The sequence below is a fragment of the Carlito syrichta genome, unplaced genomic scaffold (genome assembly GCF_000164805.1).
Source record: "Carlito syrichta isolate Samal-C Ts95f unplaced genomic scaffold, Tarsius_syrichta-2.0.1 Scaffold149649, whole genome shotgun sequence".
In the NCBI taxonomy this organism is placed as follows: Eukaryota; Metazoa; Chordata; class Mammalia; order Primates; family Tarsiidae; genus Carlito; species Carlito syrichta.
Window position 1 is genome coordinate 284,550 of NW_007093745.1, and position 26,351 is coordinate 310,900.

At 41.1% G+C, this 26,351-nt stretch overlaps 1 protein-coding gene across 3 annotated transcripts in view; it reads right to left on the reverse strand.

Annotated features, from left to right (window-relative positions):
• ENOX1 (ecto-NOX disulfide-thiol exchanger 1) overlaps positions 1-24,159 on the reverse strand; it is a 149,474-nt gene extending 125,315 nt beyond the window's left edge. For all 3 annotated transcript variants that reach the window (XM_021708822.1, XM_021708821.1, XM_021708820.1), the window contains exons 1-4: positions 23,992-24,159; positions 22,578-22,784; positions 17,497-17,730; positions 6,582-6,794 (exon numbers count right to left, since the gene is read on the reverse strand). In XM_021708822.1, coding sequence (XP_021564497.1) covers positions 6,582-6,794; positions 17,497-17,730; positions 22,578-22,784; positions 23,992-24,127 — 790 coding nt within the window. In that variant the 5' untranslated portion in view covers positions 24,128-24,159. The remainder of the gene's footprint in view (positions 1-6,581; positions 6,795-17,496; positions 17,731-22,577; positions 22,785-23,991) is intronic.
• Positions 24,160-26,351: the final 2,192 nt, after the last annotated feature.

Genomic DNA, 26,351 nt, shown 5'->3' on the forward strand with positions numbered 1-26,351 from the left:
GGCCCATGACTCCACTTGGCCTAAAGTCACACTACAGGGAAGAACAAGCAAGCAAACAAGCAAACCTGATGCATGCTAAATAATTAGAAAATAGAAAGTGCTCAAGTAGCTAGTATTAACAAGTACTGTAGACAACAGGAGAAAGGGAGATGGTTACAGCTTACAACAGATGAAGAGGGTTTCCTGGAGGAAATGTGACAGAGGAAATGTGGCTTCAATTCTGGCACTGGAGGAGAGAAAATATTTCCAGCAAGGGAAGAGGCATAAGTGAATGTTTGCAGGCAGGAAAGAGTGTGTAGGGCAATGAACAGAAACTTCATTTTCCAACCAGATAGCAGCATTCCTATTCAGTGTGACTCCAGCATGACCTCTTCAACTATACCTGTAAACTCCACATTTACAGTTAGAATATCCTTCTCTGATCAACTTCATTTTGCAGGAAATGTGCAGAAATACACACACACACTCGGCGTTGGAAAGCAAACTGTACAGGAGCCAGGAGTCTTGGTTCTAATCTACCTATAAATTGCTATGTGACCAAGTCCTCTCATGTCTGTTCCCGCAGTCTCAGTTTCATCCTCTGTAAAATGAGAGAGTTTGGCCCAATGAGTCTCTAAGGTTCCCCTCAGCTTTAACATTATACAATTTCTACTTGCTATTCATGCTCATTATATTTATGGCACGTATTCTTAAATTAATATTAATCAGCTCTTCCCCACTGCCGTCTGCTTTCCCATTGCCTTTTCTTCACTTTACTCCCTCCTCTCTCTTCTCTCTTACCAGGAAGCGTGTTGGGAAAGTACCAAAGTGGGAATATCACTGAGTGTTTAAATTTTCATTAGATGTGTGTGTGTGTTGTAACAAGGCATGCACAATTGATCATCTTGGCATGCATATTAATAACTATATGCGGTGGTACATGCTTCCTGAACTTTATAAACAGCTCCCGTCTGAGCTTTGAAATGACAAGCTTTGCTCATAACTGAAAAACTGAAAGTGGGCAGGCCTATGGGGAGTCCCCACAGCGTATACATTTTTAAAAGCAAAGAAGATCAAAACCCCAAAGTCTCTGAGTTGGAAAACTGGGGAAGTTTTTGCCAAACGGACAGGTTACAAAATGCCATAAGGGCGAGACAAGAATGACACAGGGATAACAGGAGAATGAGATAATTTACCTGTGCTGAAATGTTTTATCTTCCTTCTGAGTCTAGCAGATGAGACCTACCAAGCTGGCGCAGAAGGGAAGAGAAAGCCCCAGGTGCCACACCAGGATAGATGATGTCCTCATCTAACACCTTTGGTAACTGGACATCCATGTGCGGAAGTGAAAAATTACTCCAAACAGAAGGGAATGGGTGCTGCACTCCACAAACTCCTGGCCAAGTCTAACTGCTACCCCTTGACACTCTAAGCCAAGACTTCCATGAAAACACCACCTATATTATTTCCCTTAATAGCTGGTCCTGGAGTGAAGACCAGAGATATGAAAAAGGTTAGAACTTACACAAATGTCGGCAGAACTGAATACCATCAAAGTTAAAAGATAACTGCTTGACTTCAATGGAAAGCTTGAAATAAATCACAATTTAAAAAATATTATTAATGGCTTTTGATCTTTTTTTTCAATATACTTCTGTGAAGCACTGAAATTCAGGAATGGTATCTCAGTTTTCTTTTCTCCTAGAGGGCTGGGGAGCAATCTAGGCCAACCATTTGAACAAATAGATGTTTTCCAAGTGAAAGAAAGAACCAATACAATAAGCACGGCAGGAGATAGGTACATCAAATCCAACTCACGGAACTCACACCTGAAGTTTCCCTTGTTCTGTTCAACGAGCAGGTTATTTCAAGCAAATTCTGTAAAGGACCCACATGCTTTCACCATGGTTTGAGATTTATCATGTACCTGAGCTTCCCTGGAAGTTGCTGAGTGAGCCCTCCCTTTGGGACACAAGGCTGTTCCACTTGCTATAACTAGCTAGTATGCCAAGAAACCTGCTCCCATATGGTCTCACAACTTCCTGACACTCTTGGTTGCCTCATAGATGGGCTGCCATGGAATGCCATGAAGAAGGGTATTGGTACCGGTGGCTTGGTGGATATTGTATGTGGGAGGTACACCCAGAGTTGCTGCAGAATAATCAGGAGGTTTCCAGTCACTTCAGAGAAGGAAAACTAAGAGGCCATTTCTGAATATCCGTGCTTAAGAATCCTAATCTCATTCTAAGTGAGGAAGCTAAAATGTGATTCCTGCAGTGTTGGCCAGGAATATTAATGCAGACAAATGGGGTTGACTGGTTCTGCTTTTGGAAAATGCAGCAAGTGTGTCAATCACTGTGGACTTTGGCAGCTATTGTTTTAGAAGCAGGCCCACAGTACTGATACCAAACTCATCTTATCACACTGAACAGAAATGAGGAAAGCAGAAAATGTGGCTGAGACACACAAGCCTAGCTCCATACAGGACAAGAAATTAGATACATTCAAAATCCAAAGGAGGGTGAAATGTACACATTCCTACCAGGTTAGTCAGGTTACTGCTAATATTTTCACAACGCATATTAGGATTTTTTGCCCCTTTGCATCTGGGGAGTAGTCACTTTTGCAAAAGCATACAGAAGAGAATGGAAAATTCTGAGATTGCTCAATGAGATATGCAGTCTTTCTGTTCTGCCTCACAGGTTTAATTCCATACCAGGCTCACATCTAAGGTGTCTCCCATCTTTAAGTTATACTGAACGATCTTGGTTGTGAAAGACTCACATGAAGTTCCCTCAGATGCTCCATGGCTGAGATGTGTACTCCTTAGCCAGTACTGTGGGATTTTCACAATCTCTGTTGATATCTGCCCACTATGAAGTACTTTCCAGGGTCAAATTACAGAGGGACTCCCAAATAATAATAGGTAGATGGCAAACATAAAGATTATGAGACAAATTCCCGACATGAATTTTTCTGTTGACTATTTCACCCCAACTCTTCTAATATTTCCTAGCCTGCTCCCAAGCATGTGGGAAAGCAAGGCAACTTCCAATAAAACCACAGCTACCGAATTCCTTCTTTCATTTGCTTCATGACACATGTAAATTGAAACCCTGTTTTCTACAGATGGCGCTAACCCCAATGCCAACCTCTTCAATTGAGGTCACTAAAAATTTCTGAACTCATTGCTTCAGACTTCCTTCCTGCCTGCCTCCCAATTTACTCATTCATTCATTCATTCACTAGTCCATCAAATATTTGTGGCGTAGTTATATGTTCTAGTCATTTAATACATGACTAAAGACGGCATGTGATGCCTGCCTGCTATAGTAATTAAAAGCAGTCACACCATAAAACAATTACACATTTGAATACTGCTACAAAGGACCTTAATGAGATGTAGTGATAGTGGATAGCGAATCTACTAGAAGAGGGTGGACCAGAAAGACCTCTCTGAGAGGGGTGGCCTTTCAGCCAAGACTGAAAAGATAACAGGAGTCACTCATGCGAAGAGCAGGGAAAAGAACACTCCAGGCAGAGGGAACAGAATGTGTGAAGGCTTGGAGGTAGCTTTGACAGGCTCAGGAGGAAGGAGGCCAGTGAGGATGACGTATATGAGTCAGGAGAAAACTGACACTGAAGAGGCAGGCATAAAGAATTCTGCAGGCTAGGGACAGCAGATATTATTTAAAGTGCAATGGAAAGCTACTCCAGCGATTTCAGTGGGGAAGACACAATCTAATTTATATCAGACGTTGTGTGAAAATAAATTGAACAGGAGTAAAAGTGGAAAGGGAGGCACTATGCATAGCAGAAACTACAAAATGCTTCCCAGTAGCCATTCTCTGCTTCTTTCTTTCTATGAGAATGCCAGTTTTATCCTGGAGAGCTCTGGGGCCAGTCCAAAATTATATTTCCTTGTAGTTATGCATGACCGGGTATAAGTCTGCCTAATGAGACATACATGGAAGTCTGTTGGGATCTTTGGGCAAGTTTTACTTTCTTGCTATGAAGATGAAACTCCTTTCTTTCTTTCTTCTTCTCATTTTTCTTATGTGCTTTCAGTCTGGTCAGAGATGTAATGGCAGGAGCAGCTGCAGCCATCTTAGACAACCATCTAGGAAAAGTTAATAGCCTCAGAGATGTCAGCCCTGCCAGTCTTGAGCCACTGGGCCAGTGACAACAAACATCTATACAGCATCTGGATTTTGCCATATGTGAAGGAAAAAAAAATTCTACTTGCTTAAGATACTGTTTGGTAGAGTTTTTTTGTTACTCACAGGTGGATGCCGTGAGTAACATCAGGCAATCGCAGTGGTGCAGACAGCCTGCACTTGGGTGGTGGGAGTTAAAATGAAGAAAAGTGAGCCAAACAGAGTGGCATTTTTGAAGGTAGAAACAATCCTGATGGTCTAGATGTAGGGTTTGGCGGTGGGATATGGTGGGTATAAAAAGTACTCACAATATTTTGACTTGAGAATGTATTAAAATGAGAAGAAAAACCAGAAGAGGAACATGCTTGAAGATTAAAAGCAGGAGTTCAATTTTGGGAACCTCAAAGTTGAAGTCCCTAAACAGTATTTATTACAATCATCTCCACTCCTGTGGTTTCCCTGAGATCAGATTTTCCTAGTCTGTTCCACCCCTTCATGATTCCTCCTCAGGGAGGGAATGAGCCAGTCCTCCTGGAGTATAGCACCTGTTCTGGTCCTCTCCTCCCATGCCCAAGCATCCAGGTGCTGTCTTCAGGGGATAAGGCCCATGGTCTTCAGTGCTGTCTGAGGCAGGATGCTCAACCCCAGGGTCCAGCATTAGGATGTCCATTATTGCTGTGCGTTTCAACCTCATTTTCCAACTTGGCTTTTATCAGTAATAAAAATTTGATATTTGGATTCTCACATGCTACACATTTTTAGTCCATTAGTTGCTCCAAATGTGGGCTGACTTACACCTGCATGATGACAAGTAGGGGTGTCACATTCATCTGGCCACATCACACATAGGGGTCTCATGTTAAAAGGTGCCTCTTTCAATTATTGCCAAAGAAAACTAAATGCTCTCCTGTGCTGCCCTCTTATCTTTACTGTTAGAGCCAAGGATTAAGTCTTCTCTGCCAGGAGGGACTGTAAACTACATGAGATTTATTTAAAATTGAGGCAAGTGAGCAAAAGGTAAATATACAGTAATCATTCTGCTGTTTGGGGATATGGCTTCTTGCCATATCATTGCAGGAATTGCATTATTAGAACTGTTTTCCCTTGTCTTCTCTTCCTTTTCTCTACTACCAACTCACCCTTACCTTCCCTCTACCCACTGATCCGTTCTCTTCTTCCCTCCTTTAGAAGCTGGTGTCAGTATTAGTTTCTTTATTCTATCCCTAACTATGTTGTTAGACATACACAGGTGAATAAATGATCATTCCTCAAGGCCAGGAAATCTAGGTAAGATGGTCTAATACTAGATTGTATTATAAGATAGAGCAGTTCAACTTCTATTTCTTTTCTTCAAAGACAAATTGGTCTTATATTAGACATTTGATCACTTATCAGAATTTGTGACTGGGAATTTATTATATGATACACTATGCTGCTGCAAACACTGTCTTTTGATAACAAAGTCAAGAAGATACTTTTATATGTAAGATCCTGGTCTTCCTCCGTCCCATCCTAACAGATACATTATTCCTTGGGTTTACACTAATAAAAGAGGTGACAGGCATTTTGGCACATTATATCCCTGAAAATAATACTTAGAGTGAATATGCAAATCCCACATGTCGCTAGCATGCAAGCCCCTGCACCTGGTATGGAATGGAGCATGGCATTGTTACAGTGTCATTCAGGGGCTTTTACCAAGCAAGAGAACATCGGCAGCTGTGATGCGTTATGCCGCTGTGACGTTAACTACAGACACAGACAGAACGCCCATAAAAAAAATATATGCCCTTTTTTTGAATAGAGCCCTGGGTAATTACCCTGACTGCTGCTCTAGGAGAAAGCCCCATTTATACCCCTTCATCAATTTAGGATCTGACATAAAAAATCGCCAGCATTAAGTAGTTAAGGCAATTTGCTCTCCAAATGAAGAAAGAACAGAAATCGTTACTCCTGAGTTGCCCATGCTGATAACTCACCTCACATAAAAGGTCCTGAGAAGGAGTTTTTCTAATGATAACTTCTTCCTAAACAGAGCCCAAGGACAACATGTTGAGATCTGCTGCCTACTGTCAGCAGTTGGAGGACTCAGGGGTCTGTGTGGACAGCCTGCAGGTGAAGGGTGGCTGGCCTACAGGTGTGGTATGAACTGTGGTGGGTCCAGCAGGCACAGATGCATCTAGCTGCCCTGCCCTGGTGGCCAGACTTGCTGTTCTGAGGAAAAGCTACAGAAACGTTGCTCACCTTGAGAAGTAAGCTCTCAGGGCAGGGTCCAAGTTCCTCCAAGTTGCCACAGAACATGAAATAGGTTATGAAGTTTGCCACTCAATATGGAGTAAAATGGGAGATTATCGAACTACTTACCCCCAAATGAAAAAAGTAAAATGAATAAAGAAGAAAAAACAAAACCACCACAAAAGAGATGGTCCCCCAAGTTTTACTTACATTGAGTGAGGATCCCAGTTAAGGCATTTTTAAAATTCTCCTTGGCCTCCTCCATCTCTTGTTCATGGGTGGCTTTTTCATTCATTAGCCGGCGGACGTGGCTGTTGGCTGACTGCACCATGGAATAGAACTGGTTTGCAGAACGCCGATTCACTTCTCCTCGTTCAATCCAGGAAAGCAGCACTGTGATAGCCTCTGAAAACTTGCTATCATCTGGAAATGGAAAACCACCAAGTAGAAATCATGCCAGGGTGAGAACATGTACTCTATTCTGGTTCTTCTTAAAACACAGAGCATGGTCCATCCTCATGGATATATTTTCAGAACTCAACAAATTAGCTGTCCCGAGACTGCTTGCTTTATCAACACTTAAATTTTCTTTTCTCATCTAACTCCATGGCACCATAGCATCACCCCTGAAGTTCACACTTTCATCTACCAAATACACGAGATTAGTGTTAGGAAATTTGTTCTGGACATTTTTAGTAATAAGGTACAGCCTCATTCTTCCACCAAATCTTGATTTTCTTAAGAATGACTCAAAAAACTAGTTATTAACCTAGTTGGTCTCTACTTCATTTCTTTACTCCTTTATCCAAAACATAACACAGGTCAGATGTGGTGGCTCATTGGGTGGCCAAGGCAGGAGGATCACTTGAGGCTAGGAGTTCTGGGCAACATAGACCCCATTTCTAAAAAACAAAACAAAACAAAAAATAGCCAAGCATGGTGGCATGTGCCTATAGTTTCAGCTACTCCAGAGAGCTATGATTGTACCACTGCACCCTAACCTGAATGGCAGAGTGAGAACTTGTCTCTAGAAACTTAATAACTATATATAACATATATATGCTATGTTATATATTTTAAATATATATAAGTATTATACATAAATATATGTATGTAAAATAAATATATATATGATAGATTACATTTTTAAACTGGTTGTAATGTAAAATATTTTTCTGGAGGCAGGTAGTAGAAATAAGTCAATTCTTGTTCTTCTGTAGTTCAAAACTAATTTCATTTAAGGGTCAATATCACATATGTAATGAGGTTGAAAAATAGAACATTTCTTTGTTCCTTATTTTCCACAAAAGGGGACATGCTCCCGGAAGCAGCCAGGGTTTGCTGTGGACAGCTACTGGAAAGCCCATGTGAACCTGGCTTGAGGTATGTAGAGGAAGTAGGGAGACAGGAGGTGGGAACGAAGTCCCACCTGGAAATATGTGATGAAGTTTATTTCAAAGAAGACAAACAGACTTGCTATTTGGGAATAGTTACTGGAACAAACCTGTGCTGTATGGCTTGCAGGTGAGAAAAAAGAAGTTTATGAGTGATTAAGTTAATTAGAACTGGAGGTTGTATGTCAGTTATTATAACATTAATTGGTCTGACTACTGCTGAAGGTGCACTGCATGTTTCCCAGGCATGGGAGAAACCTTTCATCTGTATTTTTCTACCTCTGGAAAATGCAACCTAGGGAAAAATATCCTACATTTTAACAAGTAGGATAATTTTATAAGGTAGATTCTGAATTCTACAAATTGGAGCAAAATTAGAAAGATTACAATTCTTACCCATTCACTTGACAGATACTGATTGTCTACTATGTGCCAGGCACTGTCTCCTCGAATGGAAGAACATCAGGGATATCTTAAGCATTGTTCACATATGCTGACAAACAAACACACACACACACACACACACACACACACACACACCCCAATCAATGGATAGAGGGTGATTCATGTTTGATGAAGGAATTTTATTTCAATCATCAGATTTTTAAAATCAACCACTAGGTTGGTATCAGCATTTTATACATCATATAAACCCTTTCATTTGTAGAGTACTTTGCAAAGTTTGTAGGGTGCTGTACACATATCTTTAGTACTCTTCTCCCAAATCCTCCTCCAGACCAGGCCACAATTTTCTTAATGTAGCTGTTGCTTGCCCAGGAGGTGCATGCATTGAGTGAAGGTGGGACTTGGTCTAACTCAAGGTCTGGTGGCATGTGCTCTGCTTTCTCTGGGATGCAAAGTAGCTATTACAGACGTGCCATTGATAAGTCAAGGTTCCAGACTCTCCTGCTATACAGCAGCCCACTAGATTTGGGGATCAAAGCTCCTTTCTAAGCAAACCTACCACCTCTGCCCTCACACTTTGACAAGAGGAGACAAGTGGCCTGGGAACGCCCGCACAACACCCTGTGCATGACAGACTCAAGTTTTCTTGAAAATTCCAACCCACAGGCACATAGCACACTTCCTCCATATAATGGCTAGCTCACACAATTTTGCTAACTTCAGAATTTCAGTCTAAGTTCAACCCTCAGTGAACTCCAGCTGCAGTGGTTTCTTATCTCATTTCATGGACCGGAGCGGCTTGTATAAGATAAAATCCATCATGCAACTTAACATTACGTTCAGCCCATGGAGAGGCCCATAATTTAGCATTATGTTTGTGAGAGGCCCACTGCGACCGTTACAGGGAGAATAAATTTTGCCTCCTTCCACGCTCTCTACCTCACTCCCTGCCAATATATGTTAGGAGAATGGACCTCAGAACAGACAGCAGAAATAAACCTAACGCTTATAAGAAGTCTTTTTTTTTCTCTTAAAAGATAACAACAGCCAAAAGAGAGAACACGAACTTCATGTACCATTTTTCCCCTTTGCTGTGGCTTTCGTCTCTCCGGAACACAGAGAGAGAAAACCGCTTAATGTTTTTGTCACGGAGCTTGCAAGGAAGAGAGCGCAGTGCTGTTCATCTCTTTCCATCACATGCCGGCAGTTTTTCCTTCTCTTGCTTGCGGTCACCCGGTTCATAACTAGACTGACTTATCATCAGGAAGAACACACTTGAATTTTTAAAATGCTTGCTTGCTCCGACGGTCAGAAAACCACATTGTATTGCTGTTTATCTTACATCTAGATCCTATGTTCACCAGCAGAATAGTTTTCAGAAAAAACAAACAACATCCTTAGGATGAAACGATAGACAATACACTAAAAAGTAAGTAGCTGAGAGATGTTCCAACATTTAAACAAGTACTAGTAGGCAGAATTTCATTAGCTTAAAAGAAGTTTAAGGTTTTGAAAACTACCAATTTCATCTTCCTTCCTGAGCTTTCTGAAGCTGGCAGGCCAATGTATGATTGATGTACTAATGTTCAAATTAAAATTTAAAAACATTAGTTAAGGCATGCTTCGTAATTCTAGTCAATATTTGTTGCCATGTAAGAAGTGATTTTAATTTATATTAATTAAGACTAAGCCAGTAACTTCCTCTGGATGTCTACAGGAGCATATTGGGAGTGGTCATTTTCAATATCCACGTGTAAATTCAATTTTGTATTCAGTGGAAAGATCACTGAGAAAGCAGAAAACAATATAAACTAATTTAAACAGGATCTAGATTGCAGCATTATTAAAGCTATTCATGTGGAAAGAAATTAACACTGCTCATAAAAATCACATCAAAGACGCACTTATAAAAATTCCAAATACTTTCTGTGAACATGCTTAGGTATAACTCTGAACGTGGGTGCAGTTTAAGTGCTAGAATGTGCAGATGTGCTTCTTCCACAGTAAGAACTGGAAAAATTCTTACTGCATAGAGTGAATACAGACCATTTGCTCATTAAAAATCGTGCAATGTTTCCTAGCCAGGGTCCTTACAACATCACCCTTGGTTACTGCACAGATTCATCCACTGGCCATTTTCCCCTTCCTTCCATTTCTCCTCCCCTTGCCATAGCCCTGTCTGTTGAACACCACGGCCATGCCTCCCTGCATCTGCACATGGTGTGTGTCCATCCCTGGGTTTCTCACACTCGTGGTAACCAAGGTCAGCTGTTATTCTCCCCTGGAGATTAAGCTTAAATGCCCCTTCATAAAGGAACCTTTTCTGTAGCCCTAGGACAAATCAGGTGTCTCTGCTACGTGTCCACAGTTTCCTATATGCCCTGTTATTAGTCATTCTGTACAGTAACTGTTGGTTTACAGATCTGTCTCCAGTGTTGAGGGCTAATATGAGAATAAAATTTCAAAAATGCATTCCAATCTTCTGGTCACTCTGAGTTTTTCCCTGGTACACTCTCCAGTGTTCTCCCTTATCCATGGTTTCACTTTCTGAGGTTTCAGTTGCTTGAGGTTTCAGTTGCCATATAAGAAGTGCACGTAATATTTTCAGTTTGAAAATAGTGAATGGAAAATTCCCTAAATAAGCAATCCATACATTTTTAACTGTACACTGTGCTGAACAACATGATGAAATTTTGTGCCATGTTATTCTGACCTGCCTGGGACATGAATCATCCCTTTGTCCAGCATGTTTACCTTTTCTACAACACCAGCGAGTCACTTAGTAGCCATATGGGTTATCCGATCAACTGTCATTGTATAGCAGTGCTTGTGTTCAAGTCACCCTTATTTGACTTAATAATGACCTCAAGGTAAAAGGATAGTGATGCTGGCAATTTGGATATACTAAAGAGAAGACGAGTGCTTCTTTTAAGTGAAAAAAGGGGAAAGTTCTCAACTTACTAAAGAAAGAAAAATCATATGTTGAGGTTGCTAAAACCTAGGGTAAGAACAAACCTTTAATCCGCAGAATTGTGAAGAAGCAAAAAGAAGTCTGTGCATAGTATATTTAAGTTTCAGTACTAGCTATGGTCGTGGGCATCCACTGGAGGGCTTGGAATGTATCCCTCTAAGATAAGGGGGGACTAGTGTATTTCTAATAGATTTGTACTGATGAGGACGAAAGCTACAAACTCAATGGTTGGGAAGCACCAGAGTTGACAATATGCATTTAAATTTCATGTTAAGAGTATTTTCACACATGCTGTTGTCTACCAGAGATAAATGTTCTCCTGGCAATCAAGCTGGCTGATCCTGTAATATTTCAATCCTCTAAGGTCATTATCACTGGCAATGAAAGTTAAGAGTGATGTCAGATAATTCCACAGAAGCAGAGGTACTAACCAGTTTATCAAATAGCTCAAAAATGTTTTTGAAAGCATTTTTAATTCTGGGAACTTAATAACTATTGTCTAGCTTTCTGAGGAATAAATGATACTATCATGATCATCATGCCTCAATGTTACCATCTGAATCCATGTCCATCTCATTTCATTTCTCGTTATTTCAGACTTTGTTAAACTCCCTCTCTTCCACGTAGGCATTAAAAATTGGCATATAGGAGAATATTTGCTATTCAAAGACCATATGCATGAACATCATTCAGGAGTGTGTTAAAAATGTAGAATCTGCCTTTCTCACACCTCAGGACTTGGAATCTGCATTTTACTCCCAGAGGATTTATTCACACATTGAAGTTTGAGAAGCGCTGGAAAAAAGGACTCAGTGAAAGGTGGGTGAACTCATTAGGAGCTAATCTCAGTTAAGAGATTTTGAAAACTTTAATGGAAAGTAGCAGCTAAGACAGTGAAGACTATTGAGAGGATCTGATGTGATTCTTATGAGCTTTGTGAGTCCATGCCCTTGTGCTCTCACTCCAATTAGGGAATAGCTATTACCTCTATGCAAGGAAAAAAAACAAGTGTTCCAAACTTGGGAATGGGTGTAGAGATTACTGCAGGCCCTTTCAATGGAATGTTGGCTGTGAACTAGAACACCACCCTCAATGATCTAATTCTACATAAGTGTGAATCCTGCATTATCTTTGACTAGGCTATTTTACAACTCTGTAAGAGTAGAACATAAATTATGGGAAACTGATAACAATACAGATAATTCATCTCTGTAACAATACAAATGAATTTTTATTCAGTAGAAAATTTACATCTTTGTAAGGTGAATTCTCCTCTAAACAGTTTTAACATTTTACTGATTTCCTCGTTAATTAATGACTTAACTAAGATCATTGGCACGTGTTCATTTTATACTTGTAAGATAGTCGTGGTTCCACTCCACAGAACCCTTTAACAATCACGGGACTGCAAGTTTCTCCAAGGTAGGGCTCATGCTGTGGTCAGATCTGAAACCCCAGGGCATGGCACAGAGTGGTGAATATTAATCAAACTGATATGTAGATAGTGAAGGGAAAGGAACCAAATTGTTAAGTTATTTTTCCCCCTCCTCCTTTGTGTGCACAGGGAGATCCAGCCCTGAATTTCAGAACCATACGATGGGACAAAAGTCAGGCCATGAACACTGAAAATGAAACTTAGGTGGGCTGTAGAACACTTATTTATGGCTGGGTCTATAAAGCAACAACAGGAAGGGAGATTCCATGTTTGAACAGCAGAAAAGAAAAAAGGATGACACTCTAAAACACTTTTCTTCCCAAAGAAATAAAGACATGTGCACACATATACACACACAATGAATGGTGTGTCTATAGTTATTGGTTTCTGGCTTTGATGATAGCTGGAAAGTGCTCATGATGCAATTACACACTGATCTAAGCAGATTTGAAATTTCAGCATGGCCAAAGTATGGCTGCGACCACCTTCCCCAAATTTCCCTATATGCTCCTAAACAAATCTCCATCTTCTGGCTGCTCAATTAACCATGCATCAGTCAACTGATAGCTTAAAAGGCTACACAAATGGTAATGCTCCCCTCTGCTCCCAACACAAGCACATCCAATCTCCCCAACTACTGAGTATCTGTATGAATGAGGAAATTAAGGAAGTAATAGGTACACACACTGATTATTCCTGCTTAGGGGTCCAGTGAAATATTCTAAATAAAATGGCCTAGCTTGCCTCTATGAAGGTCAACAATACCTAAGGAAGTGATTCTCAAACAGCCTCCTATGTTTCACATTTCCCGAAAAAGAAACCTGGCTCTTAGTTAATGGAATGTTCACTTGGCTCATAACATTATTGATTTTTACTTTTGTGGAACCATAAATATTGACAACCATCTCAGCAAAATGCCAGTACCACTTCCGCCTCCTCCTCCCTCTGGCAGACTGACACTGGGCCATTCTATATGCAAATCAGAGTCTAGTCCTCTGGAAATTATGAATGCCAATCCCAAGAGGACTGTATTCTTGATGGCACATCAGAGAATCCCAAGGGCACTGCTTGCAATGCTTTGTCAGAACTTCACCTGATGCAGAGAGAAACTCTTCATTTCATCACAAAATGAAAGATTATGTGAAGCTTTCCAAAGGGGGATAAAAGTACACAAAAACTTTTAAATGCTCTTGCCAAGAGAAATCCCCAGTGAATTAGGATATAATCCTTTCTCACTGCCTAATCAATCTCTTCCTTCCACAGTCCAAACACAGGGTTCCTCCAGGGGTGGATGTTCTGTGTTAGACACACTGAAATTCATTATCTCATCTGCCTGGTGCCACTGTTTCCAATAAAGTGTAATTATGGTGTTATTGAGCTCCTTCTCACTTTCTCAAAGCCATGCTATAAACTTGGGGTCTGTGAGCAGTTACGTCCCAGTCAGTCTTCATTACGCTGAATTGTGTCAGAACAATGTCTATTTAATCAGCAGGGTGCCCGCTAATTTTCTTTTTTAGAATTTGTATTAATGTAACAGACACCGGGTGACTCCATGCCTCAGACACCGCACCAATACAACTCAGTGCTTCCTCTGGCTTCAGAAGGCCAAGTAGTCAGTGAATGGGGTAACCTGGTCCCAGGAGATCCCCTTCCCCCAGCACTGCCTGGTGGGGCTGGCTGTCTCCCCTGCGATAGTATTTGCACTTCTCACTTATAGTAGTGGGATTATTGTTTGATTATAACAGTGCACTACTACAAGTGACAAATGCAAGGTGATTTGTTATTGCCTCTCTCATGCCAGAAACCTAAACTCTGTGAAGCAGATGCCTGCATGCTGCTTCCTCTCCCCAGTGCCTCGTACAGTGCCAGGCAGGCGGTTAGATACTAACAAATACTTCTGGAATGATTGGAATGATGGCTGAGTACTCAGCACCTTCATATACTTCTGGTCAAGCCCAGTAACTCTACTGACTAGAAATGCAACATGCTCATAGATCCAGATAGTGGATGAAGAGAGGAAATAATTAATTTACTGAGCACCTACTGTGTGTACAGTTTCAGTACTGGACAGGACACAGAGAGTCCTGTGGGCCATAACAAAGACTTGGCTTTGTTACAGATTTTGCTGAATAAAGCTGATTTTTTAAAAAGTAAGAGTAGGCCGGGCTCAGTGGCTCAGCCTGTAATCCCGGCACTTTGGGAGGCCGAGGCAAATGGATTGCCTGAGCCTGTGGGTTCGAGATCTGCCTGGGCAACTTGGTGAGACCTCATTTCTAAAATAAATAAAAAATTATCTGGACGTGGTAGTGCGCGCCTGTAGTTCTAGCTACTTGGAAGGCTGAGGTGGAAGGATCACCAGAGACCAGTAGGTCGATGGTGGGGTGGCTATGAGCCGGCCACTACATTCCAGCCTGGGCGACGGAGTGAGACTCCAACTCAAAAAAAAAAAGTAAGAATAAACAAGAATGATATAAAATGGAGAAAAAGTATCTGTAATAAACCTAAGATAGTAAGATTTCTCAGGGGAGAAAAAAAATCAAATCCAATTAGGTACTTTCAGATTGCATTTCCATTTCCTTTCTGACACAGATTTCTTTACCTTAGGTCTTGACTGTATTTTATATATCCCCACATCAATGAAATCATCTTCAGGGAAACAGTCTCCTTGGCTCCTCCTGTCTGGCTTTGCAACGTTATAAGGAGCATGGAGTGGATTTCCTCTCTGAGGCAGCCAATTTCCTAAGCAATTAAATGCTGTTTATATTCCAAACTCTGTGCTTGGGTTGAAATTGTCAAGCTTGATATTACCTGACTGTTGCCTAAGATGTATCCCCAGCTAGTTCATTCTACTGTAACAGCCATCTATTAAAATTTCCAATCTGTTCTTTCCTCAAGGGATCACACAGTACTTGGCAAAGATACAGCTTCTGAATTCTGCAAATTATACTCATCTATATAAATATATATTTTTGAAATGGCAAGGCTTGCAAATTACTTTACCAAATTGACATCCCAATCTGTTATCCTCTGAAAGAAGAGGCAAATGCCATGTCCCTCATACATGCATAGATACTTCTGTACTGGGTCTTTAAAAATAACATAATGCAGATGGTAAACTTTCATGAAATTCCTCCAGGTCACAGAAGCAAGGTACTAGTTTTTTGTCACTTCTAGGGGTGGACAAATTGAACCGAATTTACTCTATGCACATCATAATCTGATACCACACAATGCACAGGATATTAAAGAAAAAATTATTTATTCCAGTGAATATTACTGGTTGAGAATGTTACTCTATCTCATTTTGGCCACTCCTTAAGGTTTCTAGGCTGAATGGAAAAGTGAGACGATGTCTATATTTGTCCTGTGTATGCTTTTTATTAGAGGAATAATCATTTACATCCTATATCTTTATGTTTGTAAGACAAGTCTTCTGCAAGCAGATCATGCAACAATGGCGTCAGCAAGTGGTACTCCATAGTTAGAGTGGGGCATTTCCATGGCACTCCACAGTTAGAGTGGTGCATTTCTGTGGCAATTCCAGCTGATTAGGGAGTCTTAAATCCCAGATGGGGGATGAGAATGGAAGCACAGGCTGCTCCCCTTTTTATTAAAGTATAGAATGTCAATTTGTCAACTGCCTATCTTCCTAAAATAGCTGTTGGGCAGTTTTTCACATATTTCCTTCAATGAAAGCATCCAAACCACTTTTTACACTGCCAGCAATACACCAGCTATGTACTAAAACATTCGAAAAATCAGTCATGTCCCTCCTCATCAGAAATCTGTAATGGCTCCTCCACTGCTTATAGAATAAGACCCAAATCCAGTAATAGCTTTCAGGACTCCGCATCTGACCTGGGCAGCTTTTCTAGCTTTACCTTGCTGTATAAATGCAGCTCCTGTGCTGAATTCCTCTCTGTTTCCATGTCTTTATTCCTAGGTCTCCAGTCTCTAACTAGAATGACTTTCTGTCCTTTTTCCTCCTGGAAAACAAGTCTTGTTTATTCTGCAAATTTCAAATTCTGCCTCCTCTGTGAAGACTTCCTTGACATTTTTATCCACATTATTGCGCTTGCCCCCAAGTTTCCAAAGCATGTTGCACATACCTAGGGCGATAACCATGCCATCGGCTTCGTATTAGAGTTAATTGTTTATTTGTGGACACCTACAAATACACTGCAGCACGTTCTCCCATCAAATCCTGATGGTCTCACCAAATGACCTGAGTAGGGTCTGACCATCATTTGCCTGTGAGATGGCTGGATATTGCCCAGCTCACACAGCTTTGGCCCATAATGGAACTGAATTTCCACACACTTCAAAATCTGGTCTCTTCCCAGTCATTACTGTAGTTTACTGAGGCAGGTAACTACCGCCTTGGTTTGTTTTTATCTCCGACAGCATAAAACTCGGGGGAGGAGCCCAGCAAACACGAGAGGAAATGGAATACCCTGTCTTCTATTGCTAATCGGTGTTCCTTCAACTAACTGCACCTCTGAAGACAGGGATTCTACCTTCCTCCAGGGCCCCTAGTATGGTGACTGACATGCCTTAAGGAGGCTTTAGGAGTCTGGCACACGCTCAAGCTCTTTATGGATGGTGAACAACAGGAAGAAGCCCCCGCCCACAGGCGTAGAGCCTTGCCTGGCTCATCAAGCACTGGGTCAGAAGACAATAGCCTGCTTTGGGGTTTGCTGCACAGAACCTTCTGCCCTCTGGGTCTGTGAGTTTTATTGAGTGGCGGTCCACCTATAATCGTGGAGAACGCAGGTGAGAGCGCTGGAAGGCTGACAGAGCCCAGATGTCTGCAGCTTCCAGGTGAGCCCCACTCACAGGAAGTCACCAGGTAAACAGACAAGAGAAACACACCAGGGCTGGCAGCGGAGGGAGGCGCAGCAGGCATGGGCGGCCTCGTACCTTTCAGTTTTTCGGCCAGCAGGGCGGCCTCGTGCTCCGAGTAGTGCATGATGGCGGGCGGGGAGGGCGGCCGCAGCCGGTCTTCCTCCAGCTTGCGCCGGTGCCGCTCCTCGCGGGCTCGCATCCTCTGCTTGCATTCCCACTCGTAGAAGTCATCCCGGGCCTGGGCAAAGTCCACGTGAAGGCGGCCTGAATCCTTTTTGTCTGTGCTAGACCCTAATCGCATCCTGTAACCTGAAAGCAATGGAAAGACTGGTCACATCACGATGTCACAGTGGCCCTGCATTTTGGTCCAGGCCCTCCAGGAACGCTTGCAAAGGATCACTTATTTCTCTGCCCTCATTAAGCACACTTTTTCCTCAGCAATCCTGAAGCTCTGCAGTTAAGCCTATTACAGATTTAGGGATAAATACACCTCCGGGAAGCGTCTCAGAGGGTCGCTAACTGGTGTCTTCCAAACCAGTATACCCAGCAGAGGATGATCTCAAGAACTAGGGCACTTCACATGGTAACTCCTTTTCCCTCTGGCTTCCAGGAAGCTCAGAAACAAATTTGGCATATAGCGTGTTTTCCCTCTTTTTATGCCTTGATTTTATATTTTCAACTTGCTGTAACTCCATTGCGTATGTGAACGATGAGTAAATAAAGAGCATCCATGATATTTAAAAAGATCTACAAAGTAAACTCCTGAACAGCTCACGCACAGGCTATTGCTTCATTCCCCCCAGAAAATGCTGCTGCTCAATTCTCTCTCAGCAGCTGCAAAAGCCACAATTACCAAGGCAATTTTGCAATGCTGTTTTATTTCCACTTATCCTCTGGGGCACGCAGGAGAATATTTTACCTTCAATCAAGAGGCCTCACCACTGCCTTCCCCACAGCCTGCAGCACCTCATCTGGCATGCAGCACCACACAAACTGTTCATGCAATCTTTGAAGCCCACAGGAGCCCTGTGCAGGAGCCCAGAGCTAGACAAAAAAAAAAAAAAGGGCCTGGAAATCTTTGGGGGATTTACTGTGAGCTACCCAACTTATAAAGATTATGAGCAGAAACTTGATCTGAGAAATCAACACAAACAGAACTGAAACCAGCCAGCCAGCCAAACTTCAAATGAAGAAGAGTTGACTTTGAGGTTGCTCTTCAGTTTGGGATATTTAGATTTTCAGAACATAAATCCAGGTCCCTGCAGGAACAAGGCAGCTGGGGGATGCCAGAGGAGAGAGCAACATAAGCACTTTTGCAGTACAGGGGCTTTAAAAGGCAAATGAGATACAACTGTAAAATGCTAGGCTGCATTGTGCTGATGTTCAAGATCTCATGGTATATTTCAATGGATTATTTTAGCATTTGGGGTTAAAAACTCAGCTGAAAATCTCTGTAGAGGTTGGCTTCTCCCTAGTAGGCACTTCACACCTTTGAAAAGTTACAAATAAGATACAGATCTCTCATCTAATTTCTGTGATGCCCCTGAACCCTTTTTACTCCTAGATTTCCAACAGTGTTATCTAAAAATGGGAAGACATAATACAAATCAAAAACAAAAACATCCCATCACAGATGTGCAGAATTAATGTGAAAGCAAATGCATCTTGGTTGTGGGCCATGGAAACTTAACCAGTCAGCAGGCCACAGTGATAGGTACATAACAGCTGAGCAGGCCGGACTATCTAAGACTGGCCAGCTGTCCTATCTGGCCAAGCAACTTTCCCCTGCTTATGTCCAGAGAATCACTTTTCAAACATTTCTGACTCCAGAAGCATCCTCACTTTCACAAAACATCATCATTAAGGCCTTAAAAGAGACCCTGATGAGGCTGAGTCTAAAATTAGCTTGGCCTTCAAATGTGAATGCAGTCCTAATATTAGACCGGCCTTCCAGCTGGGCATGGGCTTGCTGGAGCCCACATGCAGGAGACACAGCCTTCCTTCCTGCCTGCCCTTCCAATTAATCAGTCTTTCAGATCTCTCCGGGACTGATGCTGCAGTCTCTGCAGAGCTGTGAGGCAGAGGTGGGAGGGTGGAGGTGTGGCCTTGCTGTCTTCTCCTCCTGCCATAAAGGAGCAATCAGGGGCTTGCTAGGGGAAGCAGGACCAGTGCCTAGGCTGGAAAAAGCTTAGAATCAAGGCCTAAATCAAGGAACACCTTTTGTACAAGCAGGAATAAAAAAAACAAAAACAAAAACCCCCAGATTTTATTTAGAAAAAATTGTGTATTTATCCTTACAGGTTTAAATTTCAGTTGCCTTCGAAGTGATGCAATATACCTGTCAAGATGTTTTTTCTTCCTACTGCCCAAAACAGTTTTTGAACTCATCAATATTGATGCCTTTTAGTGCTTCTGCCATTTTTTGTTTCGCATCTTCCACATTGGCAGAGTGACATTGAAAAATGTAGGTGGAGAGTATGAAGGAATGGTAGTGAGTTCAATCTATAAATATGTCTTTCCAAAAGTTCCCTTTGAGGACTTTTTTCATCCAGGAAAACAAACAAACAAAAAAACAGTTGTATGGGGGTGAGATCCAGTGAATAGGGAGGATGGGACTTGGGGATCATGCTGTTTAGTCAAAAACCAGTGAACACTCAGACCGGTGTAGGCAGGTGTGCTCGTAAATCAACCATCATGAGATAGGCAAATGTGTTGAAAAACTCTCCAAAAATAATTCACTGAAGCTGAACGCAGCCTCTCACAACACTACTAGCTGGTACACCAATGCTGATGGACTCCTAGAATACTTATCTAGCAGGAGAAGCTTATATTAAAAGGGGCCTGGCCTCCAGAAAAATAATTCAATTTTTCTGGGGGGTATCCCCTCGTATGCCTAAATCTGGGGCTGTTCATCTTTGTCAGTGTCTTATGGAGCTTCTGATTGGGTATAAACACTGTGTTGTATTTGTGTTGAAAAGGACCTCACTCTAACCTTCTTGTTTAATCAAATGGGGTAAAGAATATGACTGACCCTTGAAAACATGGGTTTGGACTGCATGGAGTCACTTACATGGGAATTTTTTTCAACCATACGCAAATACAAAATACAATACGGTATTTCAAGGAACATGAAACCCACACATATATTTTTGTATATGCAGGCTCTGCAGAATATATGTGGGGTAGAGGGTAATGGGGGTTGGGGCTTCTGGAACCAATCCTCTGGGTATACTAAGACACATGACTTTATCTTAGAACCCAGGTCCCCGGGGCAGGGCTCCTGAAAAAAGAAGAATCAGTCTTTCTTTATCATCATCAGCGTATCTGTGTTAAAAACAGCCATTTACTGAATGGTTTCTATGTTGCAGGTACCTAGCTAAGCACTCAATATCCATTATTTGATTTCCTTCTCCTGACAATCCTGTGAGAGAATAGTTAGATCTCTATTTTGCAGATGAGAAAACAGGGGCTCTAGGCCAAGGCCTGTGAAACCCAGTGCCATGGACTCAGCAGAACCCCCAGTTGTCTAATAGCTGACTGTGTGGTATAAAATGTCTTTATTCTAAGCTGTGTCTTCTAACTCTGTTTTGAAATGCTTTCAGATTTTTTTCCACTCTGTAAGGTTTTATTGGAATAAGTGTTTTAAAGTTTTCCATGTCACTATCTAGCGGAGGGAAGTCTCTGTAGTACTGGAATAACCTCCAGTCTTCTGGGGTTTTCGTGGAATTTCATGGCAATAAAAGCTGACTGCAGAAATTACGTAAAACCTGGCAGTAATGTTCGGATTTTTGTTGTTGTTCCCCACCCTCCCCTACTAGATTTGCCTCAGGAAAGCTGAAATGCAGAGTGACAGATTGAAAAACATAGGTGGAGAGTATGAAGAAATAGCAGTGAGTTCAATCTATAAATATGTCTATCCAATACCACCCTGATACAGAGATCTGCTCATGTCCATCCATACTGCCACAGCCCCTAGAGAAGGCGTGGCAAGGGTTCAAGTGTTCCTGTACATTCTTGAGCACATTACTGAGCATCCCCTTGTCTTCTATGCACTCCTAGTAAGTAGCTTCAGGGGATCCCTGACTTCTCATCCTTTACATCTTTGGGCAGACTACACCCAAAGATGTAAATCCCTATTTATGCCCTTTCTTAATAGTCATCGGTTTGAACAATATAATACCAAAGTAATCATAAGTCTTATGATTTGTATAACTTTTGTATCTATGTAATCATAAGTCTTGTGATTGGCATAACTTTTGCATCATGATGTTTTAGGCCTTGTAAACTTCCTTTACTCTAAATGTTACTACCTAAATGTAAAATGCAGCTATAACTTAAGTTCTATCCAATGCTCTGCTGGTCACGTGGTTAATGTATAGGTGCCAATAACTCTGGACTATAAAAGTGAAGGGTGGACAGAACCATTTTAGAAGGACCTCGAGTCCAGCTCTGCTCCCTGGATTCAAGTTCAGAAAAGAACTTCTTTCTACCAGTTCTCTGCCCCTTTGATTTACTGGTATCAAGGGAGAGCAGCCGAGTGTTACTTGGACCATAACAACCCCCTAATTCTTAGATTTGGCAAAGCTTTGTGGCGTCTATATTCACTTAGCCCATCACCCACAAAGTAGAAGGCGGCATTAGACCTAATTTCAGCATATTGGTGCCAAAGAGCAAGGCTTAATGAGCCACCAAATGGGCCATGATATTGGGCCGCATCTTAGGGCCCACAAGCTACTTTCCTGCAAGGAACTGACCTTGCTTTGGTACCCTGATGTCTAGAAAGTGAATCTACTTCTGAAAAACTGAAATTATTCTGAGAGAGTACTTTACTCTCCCAGAGGATTACATCCAATAATAATAATGGTCCTTAGTACTCATAATATTGCTTTTCATCTAATAAGCACTTGAGAACATTAATTAGAAACTCAATGGAATTCCTAAAGACTGGATGGTGGGAAATTGCTCCTGCAGGGAGGTACATTCACAGACTTAACATAGAGCTTCTGGCAGCCAAGGAAAAAGGCAGAATTCTTCCATTTGCAGCCCCAAACTATGAGGACTTTATTGTACATAAAAGGCAAAGGGGGAATAAGCTCATGTTAACATCACAAAACATAACAAAATGCCTAGCAAACTCCTTATGTAATGCAAAGTACCAGAGAGGTAAATGGCTTTATCAACCATGAATTCCTCTGCAAAGCGAATGTGACAAAAATTCTTCTTGCTTTTCCGAATCGCTGTAATATCACCACACTGCTCAAAGACTTCTTGAATAATTTCCTCCGTCGCATTTTCTGGTAATCCTCCGACAAACACAGTCTTACACCCAGGAGGTCGTTCTCTTGTGGAAGGAGGTGGAAGATCTAATAATCACAACAAAAACAGAGAGTTTTGTCTTTTATTTATTTGCTCTCTTTTTCTGGTTCTCCCAGCAAAAGTAAAGCTTGCAGAATAGCTTTCTCCCAGACTGAGCGACGGTAAATATCTCTACTGACTCCCATGTATCCTGGGGCTGACCTGGTTCCAGGTTCTTACCACTCCTCCTCCCAATCTCTACTTTCTATGTTCCTTTCTACACAGAGTGGCTGGCTATGCTTGTCCGTGAACAAAGATAAAGCAAATGTTAGCATAATTTCATTTCTTTTTTATAATACAGAAGCCCAGGAAAACAGAGGAAAAAATTCTTCACAAAGTACAAAACATGATGAAATGACAACATGATGAAAAACCTCAGCTTGATATCTGCTTTGTCTTGTTTCCAGATAAAGGAGCAGCAAAGCAGAACACAGGAAGCATAACCTAGAAAAGTACACACAATACTTCCTTGGCTGTGAAACACGGTGCCTGAAAAAAACACTTTGTTATTATTCATATTTAAATGAGCAAACTATTAAATTTGGGGGAGGCTGTAAAAAAGATAAAATGCACACTGTCACAACATTTTCCCTAGTTTCTATGTAGATGACTAAAGCAATCTCCTGAAAAGTCCACTTAAAAAAGGCAATGCTGATTAATATGAATAAAAAAAATCCTAGCTATTTAAGCCTGTAAACTTTAGTATCTGAGGCAAAATTAAAAAAAAAAATTCTGGCCCATTTACTTCCTCAAATGTACGTTTCCTTCAAGCAAATGCAATTTGGTCCAGAAACTCTGAGATGCGGGCTCCCCTTGCCCCAGCCTCAAAATTGCTGTCAAATTAATTCAATTTTCCATCTAGCAAAATACATTTCAGAGTTTTTCTCTCACATTTGTAAAGATGGATGGAAGTGCTTGCATATTTCATACTGTGTTCTCCAGCAAATAGACTAGACTTCAATGCCTGCAAAAAGATTTCTATACATCCCAAATCCCATGTACTGGCTTCCTAACATCGATTCAGCTTCTGAACAGACACATGGTCACATGCCCAAATATTTGTTATCTTGAGACAAAGGCCTGCAGTAGACAGGGCTCCACTATGTGCATGTAGTATGTGTGAGTCACATCTGAACATGAGTGTAATGCTACTTAAAATTTAAAAAGAAAGAAGTATAAAATGATGAGCAAACATTTCTCACAGGTATTACTTACTTGGATTTTGAGGAAAAAGAGTACAGCTTTTGCAGTGGATTATTTCTTTGACAACAGCCACTTCTGTTGGCGGTGGGGGTGGTACCAGTCCCAGGCCTGGTATCATTGGGTTAATGGGGGTGATGCCAGTCATCATGTTGAGGCTTGGATCAAAGCCTGGGACACAGATTGAGTCTGTAAAGAACACAAGATAACATTTTGACTGGAGAATCTTAAATCCATTTTTGTTGTTGTTTTTGTTATTTTCCTGCAAAGATTATTTGACTTTACACTTTCTATTTTCCACGAATTTCTCCTGGCATGAGATTTACGTATTATAGAAAGCTATTCCAGAAGGGCAAAGAGAAAAAAAAGAAAAGATGGACCTAAAACTACACAAAAAGGAAATTATATTACTTAAAATATTAACATGGCAGAGCAGAACACAGCATACTAAAGTGTAAAACCATACACCATGAAGCTTCGCTATTACTGTGAATACAATTTTCTGTTTCTTAATGTTAGCATATTGTTTATATCTCCTTATGACCCAGAATGTGGGAAGAATATCATTTAACACTGAAGTGTCCTGTGAATCTAATCATCAACCTGGTTTCATCAAAACAGCCTTCTTACCCAAGTGACCTAGATTTAGGAAAGTTCAATTTATGTGTGCATACTTCATCATGATGCATTCAGGTCTCACCTAACCAATTTCCCCCAGGAAGGAAAAAAAACCAACTAAACAAAGAAGATTATAATTACTATGAGTTCGATACATATGAGCATAAAATTAGCTATATAATAATTTCTGAATTCTACTGGACAATCGCACTGTCTTCTTATAATTCAATCAACAAATAAGAGGTCTTTATGTCTTGTATCTATAAAAATAGAAAATAAAAACTTGAAAATGGAAAGGGGGCAAAAAGAATGGGTTTTCCAGTATAAGCACTGAAATTTTTTAGTGTGATAATGAAGCAAAGAATTTCAGAAGTGACATACAGGGTTTTGTTTTTTTTTTAAAAAAAAAAAGATATTTCTAAAAGCAGGGACTGTTAAAATACTGTACAGAGTAGCTACAAGGGGGTCCCTCTCATGAGGGCTTTTCTGTTTGCAGAAAACCATACTCCCAGTGGTGGTGCGATAACACTCTCAGGTAGACAGATGGTAGTGCAGATGCCGCCAGGAGAGGTCACGGTGACCCTCTGCTACTGTGCACGGATGAAATCTCTTACTATCCCATCTTTTTTCCTCCTCATCTTAGATATTTTTCCTTCCCACCCCCTCTCCTTTTTGGTTCTCCTTGTGCAGCTGGTGCTTTGGGCCTCTTCATGGCCTCACTCCTTGCTTACCTGTGCTGAAAGGCTGGTTAAACCCTGAGGCAGAAGAAACGATAAGCACACTCTTTGTTTACCAAGAAACTCCAGAGGATACAGATGGTCCAACAAATATTCTTCCCTCCTGGGAAGAGGTTTACAGCATTCCTCCAGCTACCTTGGACACTTCTACTTCTCTAGGTTGAACAGCATAAGCCGTGTGATTCTGATCTAGAACCCCAAGAGGACTGTTGTCCCATTTATTAGAAACTCCATTTAATTTGATAGTGTACCAGCATGACTTCAGTAAAAGGAGAGCTTTTTCTTTCGTTCTTTCTTTCTTTTTTTTAAAAAGAACCCTAAATATAAATGACAAATAAGCAGTTTCTTATTTTAATAGTGTTAGATCAGATCTTTTTTTTCTTTTTAAATAAATAAGAACCTTTCTAAAAGTAAGGACTGTTAAAGTACTGTACTGAGTAGCTATAAGGGGAACTTCCTTGTAGGGGTGTCAAAGTAGTTACCCCAACATTCTATGCACTTCCTCTATAATTATAGCCCCCGTTTCTTCACCTATAATATGGGTCTGTTTAGTTAGATTATCTCTCAGAGCACTAGCTTCCCGAGACTCCAGGACTCCATGTTGATGTTGGTCAAAACAAAGTGATATACAAAAGACATAAAAGTTTAGAAGCAATGGGGACAACAGTCAAATTCTGGTTTTTCATTTAATCCTCATAAAATTTTACAGGTATTATTCCCATTCAACAGATAAAGAAATGGAAGCTCAAAGCAGTTAAGTAAAATTTCTAGCAACACAAAGCAAACAAATGGCAGAGTCAGCACTAGGGCATTGGGTCTCTGCCTCCGTATTGAAACATGTATAAATATGGCTCTTTCAAAGTTTCCACCTAGAACTATCCAGCCTCATTATTCACCTAATACACGCCACTACTTCCAAAAATGTAGTTCATCCTTAAATACAGTCAAGGTTTGTCCTGTTGATCCATATGCCCATTCTAGAGGAGAAGTTCCGGAAAAGAATGATTTTCAACATCATCA